The sequence below is a fragment of the Convolutriloba macropyga genome, chromosome 12, assembly GCF_964194025.1.
Source record: "Convolutriloba macropyga chromosome 12, txConMacr16.3, whole genome shotgun sequence".
Taxonomy (NCBI): Eukaryota; Metazoa; Xenacoelomorpha; order Acoela; family Convolutidae; genus Convolutriloba; species Convolutriloba macropyga.
Window position 1 is genome coordinate 7,187,928 of NC_134479.1, and position 17,469 is coordinate 7,205,396.

Below are 17,469 nucleotides of genomic sequence, written 5' to 3' on the forward strand. Positions count from 1 at the left end.
TAATATAAACGTTCAATATATAACGTTTTTATATAATGTGTCGAAGTTATCGAATATATTGATTGAAAATATCGAATATATTGATCGAAAACATCGAATATGTGGATCGACGTAAATTGAACGTTCTTTTTGTAAACGCACTTCTAAATTAAATTTAGTTGTAGCTATCATAAATTAACAAAACAGTCTATCGATAAAGTTTCGATTGGACCAGTAAGGAGGGCTTTGTTGACAGGCATGGTTCTCAAATACCCTCTGAGCTCAGTGTGTGTTTACCCTGACGAGTGTACATGCACTTTCGAAGGAGCAGATTACGAGAAAGGTGAGTCATTGTATATTTAGTTTCTATAGATAGGTCAAACCCTAGTCCAAGTGGGATTGTTAGGGTTTTTTCAAGACTCTGGTAGAGTAATGTATAATATTACAAGATAATTTCCTATAATCGTCGTTTGTGTGTAATTTAAAAGTATGTTAGATTTTTGGGATCTTTTCCGTTTGTGCCCCCCCCCCCCCCCCTCAGTTACACAACACATGCCATTACATAGTAAATCATTATGTAAAAATATGGCACGTGCGTGGGGGTGCAAATAATATGCAACCACTAAGCTTGGGAGGGGGGGGGGGTTAACAAACGGAAATGATCTTAAAACTGTTTGCAGGTGACGTCATCAGCAGAGAGTGTAGCACGTGTACATGTATGGGGCGGAATTGGGATTGTGTGAGAGACAATTGTCCCTCTACCTGTTATGCAATTGGGAGTCACATTTACAAGACATTCGATGGTCTGCAGTACCACTTCAGTGGCAGATGTGGATACAGACTCCTCAAAACAACCGACGACAGATTGGAAATCAGGGTATGTCCATTTTTCCGCTCTACTTCTATTCACACCAATTCCTTTACCCAAACCATGCGTTTTTACCCAAACCTTTAACCCAATTCTTTAAGGTTAATGATACTGAGAGAGAGAGAGAGAGAGAACTACCCTGTATGCAGTAAAATTAAGGCTATAAATGAAATTTAATAATAATAATAATAAAAAAAAAACATTTTTTTTGGTTGTTTTATTTTACACCTATATCTATGTTGAAAATTTTGACTTACCACTGTTTCTATCCTATATCTATTCCATTCCGATAAGTTGTGCTGCTCTTTAATATAGATTGCAGCATTTTTGTTTGAATTTTTTTAAAGTTTTTTTCTTGAAAAATTTAAAAAAAAAACCAAAGCCGCGATATCTCGAAAAATGAAAAAGCTAGATCGGTCAAACTTTTTAATCAGGACCTATAAATAGGCACATTTTAGCATTCAGCCAAGGGTGCATTTTGTTTGGTAATTCAAAATTAAAAAATATGTTTAACAATGGTATAATTTTGCAAATTATAGAGAATTTTTACATCATAGAAAATTCTTGAGACCTGTGATAAACTTAGGTTTTGCACACCATCTGGTAGTATTGAATTGATTTTCAGTGTGTTGTGCAGATTAAAATTTAGGAATCTAGACAAATTGAAGTGAATATGCGGTAAAAATGCTTCTGATTATATTGTTTTCCAACATGCTACCTAATCTCTCATTTTTTGGAATTGACTTCCAAATTTAAGCATTTGTGACATTACATTTAGTCTTTACCAAAAGCAAAACTAAGCTGATGGTTGAAAACATCAAAACGAGCAAATCAACAGCAATTGGGCCAAATGACTGCCAAATCTTCTTCCCTAAATGCCCATTTAATTTGTTTTTCTTATCATTATTGACATGTCACTACTGACCATTGAATTCCGTCTATTGAAATTTTAGCTAATTGAAAATTTGTAGAACATTCACTCCATAAAGAAATTTTTTGCAAAATTTTTGAGGTGTTTTTAAGTGTTTTCAAAATAAGTTTTATATACTAGCTTGTTATTTTTAATTAAATTTGACATAAAACTATACTACTTTTTTAAAAAAAAATCGTTTTTGGAATCAATGAGAAAAACAATGTTTCTTGTCGCAGCAAATTTTATCTCAAAAAATTTCTCACTCAAAAATGGGGAAAATTTTGAAGGTAGAAATGCTGCGACTCTGAATCCAACCAAGAAACGTTTTATCTGTATTCTAAGGCTCTTCCAACCAACTGAGCTATCACGGCTGCAAGGTTAAAACTGATCAAGACCGAGCTATCACGGCTATGACACTGCAGCTAATCAAGAATTGAGGCAAAGAAACCAAGGTTTACGAAACCAAGAATAAGGAATCCAATGAAGTGATTTTGCTGTGTTTGTAAAAAGAGTACCGAGTAACTTCTTGTGACTCAAAATGTTTATCAGGCAAAGTGTTTTTGTATTTGATACTAATTTTTGGGGAGAGCAAACGCATAAAATTACAGAGACGTGAAATTAAATGGTATAAAACTTAGGACGTTGGAAAAAAGAAACTAAAATTCGGGAAAATGTTTCTTTATGTAAAGTTCTTTTCACCTGGCTTCATTCTTTTTCTTTTATAAGATGTGGCTTGTAAGCTGTTGAACTTTGTGACATTATATTTAGTCCTCAAAAATAAATTAAGCTAATTTAAGCTCAAAAGTTAATTTAAGCCATTAATCCATTGAGCCATCATTGGATCTTCAGTCTAACGCTCTCCCAACAGAGCTATCGCGGCTACGGCAATCCAGCTAATCAAGATTTGAGGCAAAGAAATCAAGCTCCAGGAAACCAAGAATAAGGAATCCAAAGAGAAATTTATTGGGTTTGGAACCAGAATTTCGGATAATTTCGTGTGACTCAAAAATGTTTATTAAGCAATGTTTTTGTATTTGATACTAAATTTGTGGATGAGTAAACGCTTAAAATGACAGACATCTGAAATTGACGGGGTTAAAACTGAGGACATTTGACAAATTGAAACCGAATTGTGGGAAAATGCTTTTTTTATTCAAACTTCTTTTTTAACTTGCTTTTTTCGTTTACTAGATTTGGCTCATAAGCTGTTGACATTCGTGACATTAATCCTCACAAGTAGCTAATTTAAGCCAATGATTGAAAGCACCAAAATTATTAACTCAACATCAATGGGGCCATTTGAATGCCAACTCTTCTTCCGTAAATACCCATTTCAGCTTACTTTTCATTTATTTCTTGAATTTTCACCAGAGACCTTATCTTCCCTCAATTGAGTTCAGAAACATCAGCTAATTCAAACTTTGCTGATCAGTCCGTAAATTCATCTCTGCAAAATTTTTGAGATTTTTAAGTGTTTTGACAAAAAGTCTGATATGCTAGTTTGATTCATTTCAATTAATTTTGAAATGAAATTAAGTTACTTTTTTGGAAAAAAATAGGTGTTGGTGGCAACCAGAGGAAATTTTTCTAAAAACGTTTTGAGTTTCTAGAGTTTTTTTCTCATTCAAGAACAAGGAAAAAATTTATGAAGGAAGAAAAGCCGCGATCCGGGATGGAACCAGGGACCTTTAGATCTTCAGTCTAAACTCTCCCAACTGAGGAGCTATCACGGATACGCATACAGCTAGTCAATATTTGAGGCAAAGAAAACAAGGTTCAGGAAACCAAAAACAGAAAGAATCCAGAAAAAAGTTTTGGGTTTGGAAGCAGAATTCTGGATAAATTGCTGTGACTCAAATTGTTTATCAAGAAAAGTGTTCTTGTTTTGATCCCATTCTGTGGTAGATTAAACGCTTAAAATGGCAGACATCTGAAATTGACGGGGTTAAAACGTAGGACTTTGGACAAAAAAATAATTTGTGGGAAGATGCTTCTTTATTTGAACTTCTTTTTTAGCTTTTTTTTCGTTTACTAGAAGTGGCTCATAAGCTGTTGACATTCATGACATTAAATTACATCCTCACAAAGAGCTAATTTAAGCCAATGATTGAAAACGCCAAAATTAGCAGCTCAACATCAATGGAGCCATTTGAATGCCAACTCTTCTTCCGTAAATACCTATTTAAGCTTTTTTTAAATTTATTTCTTGAAATTTCACTACAGACCCACACATTGCGCCCTGTAAGTTCTGAAGCGTCAGCTAACTCAATAACTGCTAAACAGTCCAGAAATATCTTTTAGCGAATTATTTGAGGTTTTTATGAGTTTTGAAAACAAGTTTGATTTGCTAGCTTTTTTGTTTCAGTGAGTATTGAACAAAATTATGATAATTATTTTGTAAATTTTTGGTTTCGGAAGCAACGAGAAAACCATTTTTTTCGATGAAAATTTTAATTTTCTAGAAATTTTTCTCATTCAAGAATTTCTCTCATACAAGGGAAAACTTTATAAAGGTTGAAATGCCGCGACCCGGGATCGAACAAGAGATCATTGGATCTTCAGTCTAACGCTCTCCCAACTGAGCTATCGCGGCTACGGAAATCCAGCTAATCAAGATTTGAGGCAAAGAAATCAAGCTCCAGGAAACCAAGAATAAGGAATCCAAAGAGAAATTTATTGGTTTGGAACCAGAATTTCGGATAATTTCTTGTGACACAAAAATGTTTATCAAGCAATGTGTTTTTGTATTTGATACTAATTTTGTGGAAGAGTAAACGCTTAAAATGACAGACATCTGAATTTGACGGGGTTAAAACTGAGGAGTTTGGACAAATTGAAACTGAATTGTGGGAAAATGCTTTTTTATTTAAACTTTTTTTGCCTTGCTGCATTATTTTTCAATTAATAGATGTGGCTCATAAGCTGTTGACATTCGCGACATTGCATTTTGTCCTCACAAATAGCTAATTTAAACCAATGATTGCAAACGCCAAAACAACCAACTCAACATCAATGGAGCCCTTTGAATGCCAACTCTTCGTCCGTATATGCCCGTTTCAGCTTTCTTTCTTTTATTTCTTGAAATTTCACCTCCGACCAACACATTGGGCCGTTTGAATTCTGAAACGTCAGCTAATTCAAATTTTATTGAACAATCCAGAAATATCTTTTTGCAAACTATTTGAGGTTTTCTTAAAAGTTTTGGAAACAAGTTTGATTTGCTAACTTGTTTTGTTTCATTGAGTTTTGAAAAAAAATGATACTTTTTTGGAAATATTTGGTTTCGGTAGCAAGGAGAAAAACATTTTTTTAAATGAAAGTTTTAAATTTCTAGAAATTTTTCTCATTCAAGAATTTTTGTCCAACAACGGAAAAATTTGTAAAGTTTGAAATGCCGCGACCCGGGAACGAACAAGGGACCATTGGATCTTCAGTCTAACACTCTCCCAACTGAGCTATCACGTTTACGGCAATCCAGCTAATCAAGACTTGAGGCAAAGGAAACGAGCTCCAAGAAACCAAGAATAAAGAAACCAAAGAAAAATTTATTGGGTTTGGAACCAAATTTCCGGATAATTTCGTGTGACTCAAAATGTTTATCAAGTAATGTCTGCTTGTTTTTGATACCATTTTTTTGGAAGACCAAAGGTTTAAAATCACAGAAACGCAAAATTAAAGGGGTTAAAACTTAGGTTTTTGGACAAAATGAAACTAAAATAATGGAAAATTCTTCTTATATAAAGTTTTTTTTACCTGGCTTCAGCTTTTTTAATGAGATGTGGCTCATAAACTGTGGACAATGGTGACATCACATATAGTGGCCTATTTTGACTTAATGTGAAACTAAATCGGGGATAATGCTTCTTTATTTAAACCTTTTTTTACATGGCTCCATTATTTTTCATTTATTAGATGTGGCTTATAAGCTGTTGACATTTTTGACATTACACCTATTCCTCACGAAAATATAAATTAAGCCAATGATTGAAAACGCCAAAACGACCAATTCAGCACCAATGGAGCCTTTTGATTGCCTACTCTTCTTCCGTAAATACCCGTTCCAGCTTTCTCGCTTTTACTTCTTGGAATTTCACCACATACCAACACATTGCGCCGTTCGAGTTCTGAAACGTCAGCTAATTCAAACTTTGCTGAGCAATCCAGAAATATCTTTTTGCAAAATAATTGAGGTTTTATAAGAGTTTTGAGAACAAGTTTGATTTGCTAGCTTGTTTTTCTTTTATTGAGTTTTGAAAAAAAATTATGTTACTTTTTTGGAGATAATTGTTTTTGGAAGCAACGAGAAAAACTTTTTTTTTGTTGACAGTTTTAAATTTCTAGAAATTTTTCTCATTCAAGAATTTTTCCCAAACAGGGAAAAAGTTTATTAAGGATGAAATACCGCGGCCCGGGATTGAACAAGGGACCATTGGATCTTCAGTCAAACGCTCTCCCAGCTGAGATATCACGGCTACGGCAATCCAGCTAATCAAGACTTGAGGCAAAGAAAACAAGCTCCAGGAAACCAAGAATAAAGAATCCAAAGAAAAAATTGTTGGGTTGGGAAGCAGAACTCCGGATAAGCTCGTGTGACTCAAAATGTTTATAAAGCAAAGTCTTTTGGTATTTGAGACCAATTTGAGACCTGAAAAAAGCATTAAAAATTTGGACAAAATGGAACTAAAATAATGGAAAAAGCGTTATTATAAAAAATTTTTTCACCTGGCTTCACTTTTTTAAATTAGATGTGGCTCAAAAACTTTTGGCATCAAAACTAGTGCTCTCAAACAGTTAAATAAAACGAATGGCTGAAAACGCCAAAACGTGCAACTCAACATCAATTGAGCCATTTTAATGCCAACTCTTCTTCCCTTAATACCCGTTTCAGCTTTCTTTTTTTTATTTCCTGAAGCTTCACCACTGACCAACCCAATGAGTTCCGTCATTTGAGTTCTGAAACGTTGGCTATTTGAGAACAGTCCATAAATATCTTTATTGTAAAATATGTGAGAGTTTTTAAGCGTTTTGAAAATAAGTTTGGTTTCCTAGATTGTTTTGTTTCGGTGAGTTTTGAAAAAAAATTATGTTATTTTTCTTTAAAATTATTGATTTGGGAAGCAACGAGAAAAATATTGTTTTTTTTCCATAAAAATTTTCAGTTTAAAGAAATTTTGTCATTCAAGAATAAAGGTAAAATGTATGAAGTTAGAAATACCGTAACCCGGGATCCAACCAGGGAACTTTGGATCTTCAGACTGACGCTCTCCTACCTGAGCTATCACGGGTACTGCAATCCAGCTAATCAAGAACTGAGGCAAAGAAAACAAGGTTTAGGAAACCAGGAAAAAAGAATCCAAAAAAATGTCGGGTTTGGAAGCAGAATTCGGGATGAAATCGTGTGGCTCAAATTGTTTATCAAGAAAAGTTTTCTTGTATTTGATCCCATTTTGTGGAAGAGTAAACGCTTAAAATGATATACATCTGAAATTGACGGGGATGGAACTGAGGACCTTGAACAAATTGAAACTAAATTGTGGGAAAATGCTTCTTTATTTAAACTTCTTTTTTTTACCTGGCTTCATTATTTTTTCTATTTATTAGATGTGGCTCATAAGCTGTCGAGCTTTGTGAAAATTACGTTTAGTCCTCACAAAAAGTTTTAAAAAAACCAATGATTGAAAACGCCAAAACGACAAGCTCAACATCAATGCAGTCCTTTGAAGGCCAACTCTTCTTCCGTAAATACTCGCTTCAGCTTTCTTACTTTTATTTCTTGAAACTTCACCCTAACCCAACACATTGCGCCCTTTGAGTTCTGAAACGTGAGCTAATTCAAATTTTGCTGATCAGTTTGAGGTTTTTTCAAGAGTTTCGAGAACAAGTTTGATTTGCTAGCTTGTTTTTCTTTCATTGAGTTTTGAAAAAAATTATGTTGCTTTTTTTGGAGATAATTGGTTTTGGAAGCAACGAGAAAGACTTTTTTAATGACAATTTTAATTTTCTAGAAACTTTTCTCATTCAAGAATTTTTCTCATAAAAGGGAAAAGTTTATTAAGTATGAAATACCGCGACCCGGGATCGAACAAGGGAAAATTGGATCTTCAGTCAAACGCTCTCCCAACTAAGATATCGCGGCTACGGCAATCCAGCTAATCAAGACTTGAGGCAAAGAAAACAAGCTCCAGGAAACCAAGAATAAAGAATCCAAAGAAAAATTGTTGGGTTTGGAAGCAGAGTTCTGGATAAATTCGTGGGGCTCATTTTGATTGGGTTAAAACTAAGGACTTTGGACAAATTGGGTCTGAAATGTGGGAAAATTCTTCTTTATTTAGACTTTTGTTACCTGATTGCATTTTTTTAGATTTTTTAGATGTAGCTCAAAAGCTGTTGACATTGGCGACACTGCATTTAGTCCTCACAAATAGTTAAATTAGGCCAATGATTGAAAACGTGAAAACGACCAACTCAACATCAGTTGAACAATTTCAATGCCAACTCTTTTCCCTTGAATACCCGTCTCAGCTGTCTTTCTTTTATTTCTTGGAATTTAACCACTGACCAACGAATTCCGTCATTTGAGTTCTGGAACGTCAGCTAGTTCTGAACAGTCCATAAATATCTCTTTTGTAAAAGATGAAAGATTTTCAAAGCGTTTTAAAGATAATTTTGGTTTGCTAGATTGTTTTCTTTCGGTGACATTCGCGACCACTGACCAACGAATTCCGTCATTTGATTGAAATGTCAGCTGAAATTAAATCACAATTGAAATGTCAGCTGAACAAAGATCTTTTTGTAAAATATGTGAGAGTTTTTAAGTGTTTTGAAAGTATGTTTTGCCAGTTTAATCTGTTTCAGTGAGTTTTGAAAAAAACCATTATGTGAATTTTTTCGGAAATGTTTGGTTTCGGACGTAACGAGAAGAATTTTGATTTTTTACTATAAAACTTTTAATTTCTTGAAATTGTTTTCATTCAAGAACAAGAGAAAAATTTATGAAGTTAGAAATGCCTCGATTCGCGATCGAACCAGAGACCTTTAGATATTCAGTCTCACGCTCTCCCAACTGAGCTATTACGGCTATAGGGCTCCAGCTAATCAAGATTTGAGCCCAAAAAAACAGGGTTCGGAAAACCAAGAACAATCAGTCCATTAAAAAATACTGTTGGGTTTGGAAGCAGAATTTCAGATAAATTTGTTTGGCTCAAATTGTGTATCAAGCAAAGCGTTTTTGTATTTGATCCCAATTTTGTGGAAGAGTAAACGCTTAAAATGACAGACATCTCAATTTGAAGGATTAAAACTGAGGACAAAATGGACAAAATGAAAATAAATTGTGGGAAGAAACCTCTTTATTTAAATTTTTTTTACCTGGCTTCATTATTTTTTTTATTTATTAGATGTGGCTCATAAGCTGTCGACCTTTGTGAAAAATACATTTAGTCCTCACAAATAATTAAATTAAGCCAATGATTGAAAACGCGAAAACGACCAACTCAACATCAATTGAGCAATTTCAATGCCAACTTTTCTTCCGTAAATGCCCCTTTCAGCTGCCTTCCTTTTATTTCTTAAAATTTCACCACCGAATTCTGTCATTTGAATCATGAAACGTCAGCTATTTCTGAACAGTCCATAAAAATCTTTTTGTAAAATTTAAAATTTTTCAAGAGCTTTGAAAACAAGTTTGATTTGCTAGCTTTTTTGTTTCAGTGGGTTTTGAATAAAACCTATGTTGCTTTTTTGGAAATAATTGGTTTCGGAATCATCGAGAAAAACCTTTTGTTTCTAAAGAATTTTTAAATTTCTAGAAATTTTTCTCATTCATGAACAAGGGAAATTTTATGAAGATAGACATGCCGCGACACGGGATTGAACCAGGGACCGATCTTCAGTCTAACGGTCTCCCAACTGGGCTATCACGGCTACGGCAATATATTTAATCAAGACTTGAGGCAAGGAGAACAGGGTTCAGTAAACCAATAATAAAGAATCCAAAAAATTGTTGGATTTGGAAGCAGAATTCCGGATAAATTCCCGTGGCTCAAACTGTTTACCCAGCAAAGTGTTCTTGTATTTGATCCCATGTTTGAGTAAACGCTTAAATTGACAGACATCTGAAATTGAAGGGGTTAAAACGTAGGACTTTGGACAAAATAAAACTAAATTGTGATAAAATGCTTCTTTGTTTAAACTTCTTTTTTTATGGCTTCATTATTTTTCATTTATTAGATATGGCTCATCAGCTGTTGAAATTCGCGAAATTACATTTAGTCCTCACAAATAGTTAAATAAGGCCAATGATTGAAAACGCCGAAACAACAAACTCAACATCAATTGAGCCATTTTAATGCCAACTCTTCTTCCCTAAACACGCCTTTCAGCTGTCTTTCTTTTTTCTCTTGAGATTTCACCACTGACCAATGAATTCCGTCATTTGAGTTCTGAAACGTCTGCTATTTGTGAACAGTCCATAAATATCTTTATGTAAAAAATGTTAGACTTTTTAAGATTTCTGAAAACAAGTTTGATTTGCTAGCTTGTTTGGCTTCATCGAGTTTTCAAAAGGATTTTTTTATTTTTCTGTAAAAAATTTGGTTTCGGAAGCATCTAGAGAAACACTGTTTTTTTTTCAATAAAACAGTAATTTCTAGAAATTTTTTTCATTCAAGAACAAGGGAAAAGTTTATGAAGGTAGAAATTCCGCGACCCGGGATCGAACCAGGGACCTTTAGATCTTCAGTCTAACGCTCTCCCAACTGAGCTATCACGACTACGGTACTCGAGCTTTTAAAAACTTGAGGCAAAGAAAACAAGGTTCAGAAAAAAAAGAAAAAGGAATCCAATTGAAAAAATTTGTTGGGTTTGGAAGCGGAATTCCGGATAGTTTTGTGTGACACAAAATGTTTATCAAGCAAAGTGTTTTTGTATTTGATCCTAATTTTGCGGAAGAGTAAACGCTTAAAATGACAGACGTCTAAAATTGACGGGGTTAAAACTGAGGACTTTGGACAAAAGGAGACTAAATTGTTGTAAAATGCTTCTTTACATATCTTTTTTGCCTGGCTTCAATTACCCGTTTCAGCTCTCTTTCTTTTATTTCTTGAAATTTCACCACTGAGCAACTTATTCCGTCATTTGATTTCTGAAATGTCAGCTGAAGAAAAATCTCTTTGTAAAAAATGTCAGATTTTTTAAGTGTTTTGAAAGTATGTTTTGCCAGTTTAATCTGTTTCAGTGAGTTTTGAAAAAAAAACATTATGTTAATTTATTCGGAAATGTTTGATTTCGGACGTAACGAGAAAAATTTTGATTTTTTACTATAAAATTTTTAATTTCTTGAAATTGTTTTCATTCAAGAACAAGGGAAAAATTTATGAAGTTAGAAATGCCTCGATTCGGGATCGAACCAGAGACCTTTAGATATTCAGTCTCACGCTCTCCCAACTGAGCTATTACGGCTATGGGGCTCCAGCTAATCAAGATTTGAGCCCAAAAAAACCAGTGTTCGGAAAACCAAGAACAATCAGTCCATTAAAAAATACTGTTGGGTTTGGAAGCAGAATTTCAGATAAGTTTGTTTGGCTCAAATTGTGTATCAAGCAAAGTGTTTTTGTATTTGATCCCAATTTTGTGGAAGAGTAAACGCTTAAAATGACAGACATCTCAATTTGACGGTATTAAAACTGAGGACAAAATGGAAAAAACGAAAATAAATTGTGGGAAAAAATCTCTTTATTTAAAATTTTTTTTACCTGGCTTCATTATTTTTTTATTTATTAGATGTGGCTCATAAGCTGTCGACCTTTGTGAAAAATACATTTAGTCCTCACAATTAATTAAATTAAGCCAATGATTGAAAACGCGAAAACGACCAACTCAACATCAATTGAGCAATTTCAATGCCAACTCTTCCTCTGTAAATACCCATTTCACCTTTTTTTCGAATTTTCACCACAGACCAACACATTGCGCCGTTTGAGTTCTGAAACGTCAGCTAAATCAAACTTCGCTGAACAGTCCAGAAATATTTTTTTGCAAAATATTTGAGGTTTCTAAGAGTTTTGAAAACAAGTTTGATTTGCTAGCTTGTTTTGTTTTAGTGGGTTTTGAAAAAAACTTATGTTGCCTTTGGGAAATGATTGAGAACGCGAAAACTACCATTTCAGCATCTATTGATTCATTTCAATGCCAACTCTTCTTCCGTAAATGCCCCTTTCAGCTGCCTTTCTTTTATTTCTTAAAATTTCACCACCGAATTCTGTCATTTGAATCATGAAACGTCAGCTATTTCTGAACAGTCCATAAAATCCTTTTTGTAAAATTTAAAATTTTTCAAGATTTTTGAAAACAAGTTTGATTTGCTAGCTTTTTCGTTTCAGTGGGTTTTGAATAAAACCTATGTTGCTTTTTTGGAAATAATTGGTTTCGGAATCATCGAGAAAAATCTTTTGTTTCTGAAGAAATTTTAAATTTCTAGAAATTTTTCTCATTCATGAACAAGGGAAATTTTATGAAGGTAGAAATTCCGCGACCCGGGATCGAACCAGGGACCTTTAGATCTTCAGTCTAACGCTCTCCCAACTGAGCTATCACGGCTACGGTACTCGAGCTTTTAAAAACTTGGGGCAAAGAAAACAAGGATCAGAAAAAAAAAGAAAAAGGAATCCAATTGAAAAAATTTGTTGGGTTTGGAAGCAGAATTCCGGATAGTTTTGTGTGACTCAAAATGTTTATCACGCAAAGTGTTTTTGTATTTGATCCTAATTTTGCGGAAGAGTAAACGCTTAAAATGACAGATATCTAAAATTGACGGGGTTAAAACTGAGGACTTTGGACAAAAGGAGACTAAATTGTTGTAAAATGCTTCTTTACAAATCTTTTTAGCCTGGCTTCAATATTTTTCAATTGTTAGATGTGGCTCCTGAGCTGTTGAAATTCGCGACATTTCATTTAGTCCTCACAAATAGTTAAATAAGGCCAATGATTGAAAACGCCGAAACGACCAACTCAACACCAATGGAGCCATTTGAATGCCAACTCTTCTTCCGTAAATACCCGTTTCAGCTATCTTTCTTTTATTTCCTGAACTTTCACCACTGACCAACGCAATGAATTCCGTAATTTGAGTACTGAAACGTCGGCTATTTGAGATTAGTCCATAAATATCTTTTTGTAAAAAATGGTAGACTTTATAAGAATTTTGAAAACAAGTTTGATTTGCTAGCTTGTTTTGTTTCATCGAGTTTTGAAAAAAATATGTTATTTTTTTAAAAAAAAATTGGTTTCGGAAGCATCTAGAAAAACTCTGTTTTTTTTCCAATAAAACAATTAAGTTTCTCAAAATTTTTCTCATTCAAGAACAAGGGAAAACTTTATGAAGGTAGAAATGCCCCGAGCCGGGATTGAACCAGGGACCAATCTTCAGTCTAACGGTCTCCCAACTGGGCTATCACGGCTACGGCAATATATTTAATCAAGACTTGAGGCAAGGAAAACAGGGTTCAGTAAACCAATAATAAAGAATCCAAAAAACTTGTTGGATTTGGAAGCAGAATTCCGGATAAATTCCCGTAGCTCAAAATGTTTACCCAGCAAAGTGTTCTTGTATTTGATCCCATGTTTGAGTAAACGCTTAAATTGACAGACATCTGAAATTGAAGGGGTTAAAACGTAGGACTTTGGAGAAAATAAAACTAAATTGTGATAAATGCTTCTTTGTTTAAACTTCTTTTTTTTCTGGCCTCATTATTTGTCATTTATTAGATATGGCTCATCAGCTGTTGAAATTCGCGACATTACATTTAGACCTCACAAATAGTTAAACAAGGCCAATGATTGAAAACGCCGAAACAACAAACTGAACATCAATTGAGCCATTTTAATGCCAACTCTTCTTCCCTAAATACGCGTTTCAACTGTCTTTCTTTTCTGTCTTGAAATTTCACCACTGACCAAAGAATTCCGTCATTTGAGTTCTGAAACGGCAGCTATTTGTGAACAGTCCATAAATATCCTTATTTATCCTCCGTTTTGAAAAGAAATATTTTATTTTTTTTTTGTAAAAAATTTGGTTTCGGAAGCAACTAGAAAAACACTTTTTTTTCAATAAAACAGTAATTTCTAGAAATTTTTCTCAATCAAGAACAAGGGAAAAGTTTATGAAGGTAGAAATGCCGCGACCCGGGATCGAACCAGGGACCTTTAGATCTTCAGTCTAACGCTCTCCCAACTGATCTATCACGGCTACGGTAATCCATCTTTTAAAAACTTGAGGCAAAGAAAACAAGGTTCAGAAAACCAAGAAAAAGGAATCCAATTGAAAAAATTTGTTGGGTTTGGAAGTAGAATTCCGGATAGTTCTGTGTGACTCAAAATGTTTATCAAGCAAAGTGTTTTTGTATTTGATCCCAATTTTGTGGAAGCGTAAACGCTTAAAATGACAGACATCTCAAATTGACGCGGTTAAAACTGAGGACTTTGGACGAATTGAAAATAAATTGTAGGAAAATAACTCTTTAATTAAACTTTTTTTTACATGGCTCCGTTATTTTTCATTTATTAGATGTGGCTCATAAGCTGTTGACTTTCGTGACAATATATTTAGTCCTCACAAATAGTTTAATTAAGCCAATGATTGAGAACGCGAACACTACCAACTCAGCATCAATTGATTCATTTCAATGCCAACATTTTTTCCCTAAATACCCGTTTCAGCCGTCTTTCTTTTATTTCTTGAAATTTCAGCACTGACCAATGAATTCTGTCATTTGAGTTCTGCAACGTCAGCTATTTCTGAACTGTCCATAAAAATCTTTGTAAAATATTAAATTTTTTAAGAGTTTTGAAAAGAAGTTCGATTTGCTAGCTTGTTTTGTTTCAGTGGGTTTAATAAAACGTATGTTGCTTTTTTCGAAATAATTGGTTTCAGAAGCAACGAGAAAAAAATTGTTTTTCTCCATAAAAGTTTTTTCAAAAAAACAGTAGTTTCTAGAAATTTTTCTCATTCAGGAACAAGGGAAAAGTTTATGAAGGAAGAAGTGCCGCGACCCGGGATTGAACCAGGGACCTTTAGATCTTCAGTCTAACGCACTCCCAACTGAGCTATCACGGCTATGGTAATGCAGCTTTTAAAAACGGGAGGCAAAAAAAACAAGGTTCAGAAAACCAAGAAAAAGGAATCCAATTGAAAAAATTTGTTGGGTTTGGAAGCAGAATTCCGGATAGTTTTGTGTGGCTCAAAATGTTTATCAAGCAGTGGATTTTAAAAAAACGTATGTTGCTTTTTTCGAAATAATTGGTTTCAGAAGCAACGAGAAAAAAATTGTTTTTCTCCAAAAAATTTAAATTTCCAAAAATGTTTCTCGTTCAAGAACAAGGGAAAAGTTTATAAAGATGGAAAGGCCGCGACCCTTTAGCGAACCAGGGACCTTTAGATCTTCAGTCTAACGCTCTTCCAACTGAGCTGTCACGGCTACGGCAATCAAGCTAATAAACACTTGAGGCAAAGAAAACAAGGATCAGGAAACCAAGAATAAAAAAGTTCAATTAAAAAAAATTGTTGGGTTTGGAAGCTGAATTCCGGATAATTTTATGGGACTAAAACTGTTTATCAAGCAAAGCGTTTTTGTATTGATTTCCAGTTTTGTGGAAGAATAAACGCTTAAAATGACAGACATCTCAAATTGACGGGGTTAAACTTAGGACTTTGGACAAAAAGAGACTAAATTGTTGTAAAATGCTTCTTTACACATCTGTTTTGACTGGCTTTAATAATTTTCAATTATTAGATATGGCTCCTGAGCTGGTGAAATTCGTGACATTACATTTAGACCTCACAAATAGTTAAATAAGGCGAATGATTGAAAACGCCCAAACGACCAACTCAACACCAATGGAGCGATTTCAATGCCAACTCTTTTTCACTAAATACCCGTTTCAGCTGTCTGTCTTTTTTGCCTTGAAATTTCACCACTGACCAAAGAACTCCGTCGTTTGAGTTCTGAAACGTCAGCTATTTGTGAACAGTCCATAAATGTCTTTTTGTAAAAAATGTTAGACTTTTTAAGAATTCTGAAAACGAGTCTGATTTGCTAGCTTGTTTGGTTTCATCGAGTTTTGAAACAAAATATGTTATTTTGGTTTCGGAAGCATCTAGAGAAACACTGTTTTTTTCAATAAAACAGTAATTTCTAGAAATTTTTCTCATTCAAGAACAAGGGAAAAGTTTTTGAAGGTAGAAATGCCGTGACCCGGGATCGAACCAGGCACCTTTAGATCTTCAGTCTAACGCTCTCCCAACTGAGCTATCACGGCTATGGGAATCCAGTTTTTAAAAACGTGAGGCAAAGAAAACAAGGTTCAAAAAACCAAGAAAAAGGAATCCAATTGAATAAATTGTTGGGTTTGGAAGCAGAAATCCGTATAGTTTTGTGTGGCTCAAAAGGTTTATCAGGCAGTGGTTTTTTAAAAAAACGTATGTTGCTTTCTTCGAAATAATTGGTTTCAGAAGCAACGAGAAAAAAAAATGTTTTTCTCCAAAATTTTTAAATTTTCAAAAACTTTTCTCGTTCAAGAACAAGGGAAAAGTTTATAAATGTAGAAAGGCCGCGACCCTTTAGTGAACCAGGGACCTTTAGAAACCAATTGAACCCACCACTCCTGGGCTTTGATTTGATATGTTCTGTTCTTTAGTTAATGTTAAAAGAACCATTTTTTTAAAAAAAGACTGACTAATTACAATCGGAATTGTTTTTGGATTGTAATAGTGCAAGATTGGTCCAAAACAAGTCCTTCTATTGCTGTTCGCCCCTAAGGAACACTTAGTTTTTCGAGTGTTATAGATTTTGATAATTTGATATTTAATAACTCAAAATTTTATCAAACAAAGTTGTTTTGTATTTGGTACCAATTTGAGACCTGAAATTAAAAGCGTTAAAAAAATGGAAAATGCTTTTTTAATTGAAATTTTTACCTGGCTTTACTTTTTTTAATTGGATGTGTCTCATAAACTGTTGGCATTGGTGACGTCACAATTACTGCTCACAAATAGTCAAATAAAGCGAATGGCTGAAAACGCCAAAACGTCCAACTCAGCATCAATTGATTCATTTCAATGCCAACTCTTCTTCCCTAATACCCGTTTCAGCTGTCTTTCATTTATTTCTTGAAATTTCACCACTGACTAACGAAATTCGTCACACATTAAAATTGTGTGGCTCAAATTGTTTCTCAAGCAAAGTTTTCTGGTAATTGATCCCAATTTTGAGGAAGAGTAAACGCTTTAAATACAGACACCAGAAATTGACGGGGTTAAAACTGAGGACTTTGGACATATTGAAACTGAATTGTGGGAAAATTCTTTTTTAATTAAACTTTTTTTAAACCTGGCTTCATTAGTTTTCATTTATTAGATGTGGCTCATTAGCTGTTGACATTTGCAGCATCACATTTAGTCCTCACAAATAATTAAATTAAGCCAATGATTAATACGCCAAAACGACCAACTGAACATCAATGGAGCAGTTTGAATGCCAACTCTTCTTCCGTAATTACCCGTTTCAGCTCTCTTTCTTTTATTTCTTGAAATTTCACCACTGAGCAACTTATTCCGTCATTTGATTTCTGAAATGTCAGCTGAACAAAAATCTTTTTGTAAAAAATGTCAGATTTTTTAAGTGTTTTGAAAGTATGTTTTGCCAGTTTAATCTGT

At 34.0% G+C, this 17,469-nt stretch overlaps 1 protein-coding gene and 6 non-coding genes across 7 annotated transcripts in view; 1 reads left to right on the top strand and 6 right to left on the bottom strand.

Moving 5' to 3' along the window:
- The window catches only part of LOC142350959 (uncharacterized), a 215,280-nt gene that overhangs the window by 128,504 nt on the left and 69,307 nt on the right, over positions 1-17,469 (top strand). The window contains exons 19-20 of the mRNA XM_075402986.1: positions 236-322; positions 660-856. Coding sequence (XP_075259101.1) covers positions 236-322; positions 660-856 — 284 coding nt within the window. The remainder of the gene's footprint in view (positions 1-235; positions 323-659; positions 857-17,469) is intronic.
- On the bottom strand, positions 4,281-4,353 carry Trnaf-gaa (transfer RNA phenylalanine (anticodon GAA)). Its single transcript has one exon. It is a non-coding gene; the product is annotated as a tRNA-Phe (tRNA).
- Positions 10,459-10,531, bottom strand: Trnaf-gaa (transfer RNA phenylalanine (anticodon GAA)). The gene has a single exon. It is a non-coding gene; the product is annotated as a tRNA-Phe (tRNA).
- On the bottom strand, positions 12,284-12,356 carry Trnaf-gaa (transfer RNA phenylalanine (anticodon GAA)). Its single transcript has one exon. It is a non-coding gene; the product is annotated as a tRNA-Phe (tRNA).
- Positions 13,932-14,004, bottom strand: Trnaf-gaa (transfer RNA phenylalanine (anticodon GAA)). Its single transcript has one exon. It is a non-coding gene; the product is annotated as a tRNA-Phe (tRNA).
- Trnaf-gaa (transfer RNA phenylalanine (anticodon GAA)) lies at positions 14,799-14,871 on the bottom strand. Its single transcript has one exon. It is a non-coding gene; the product is annotated as a tRNA-Phe (tRNA).
- Trnaf-gaa (transfer RNA phenylalanine (anticodon GAA)) lies at positions 16,001-16,073 on the bottom strand. The gene has a single exon. It is a non-coding gene; the product is annotated as a tRNA-Phe (tRNA).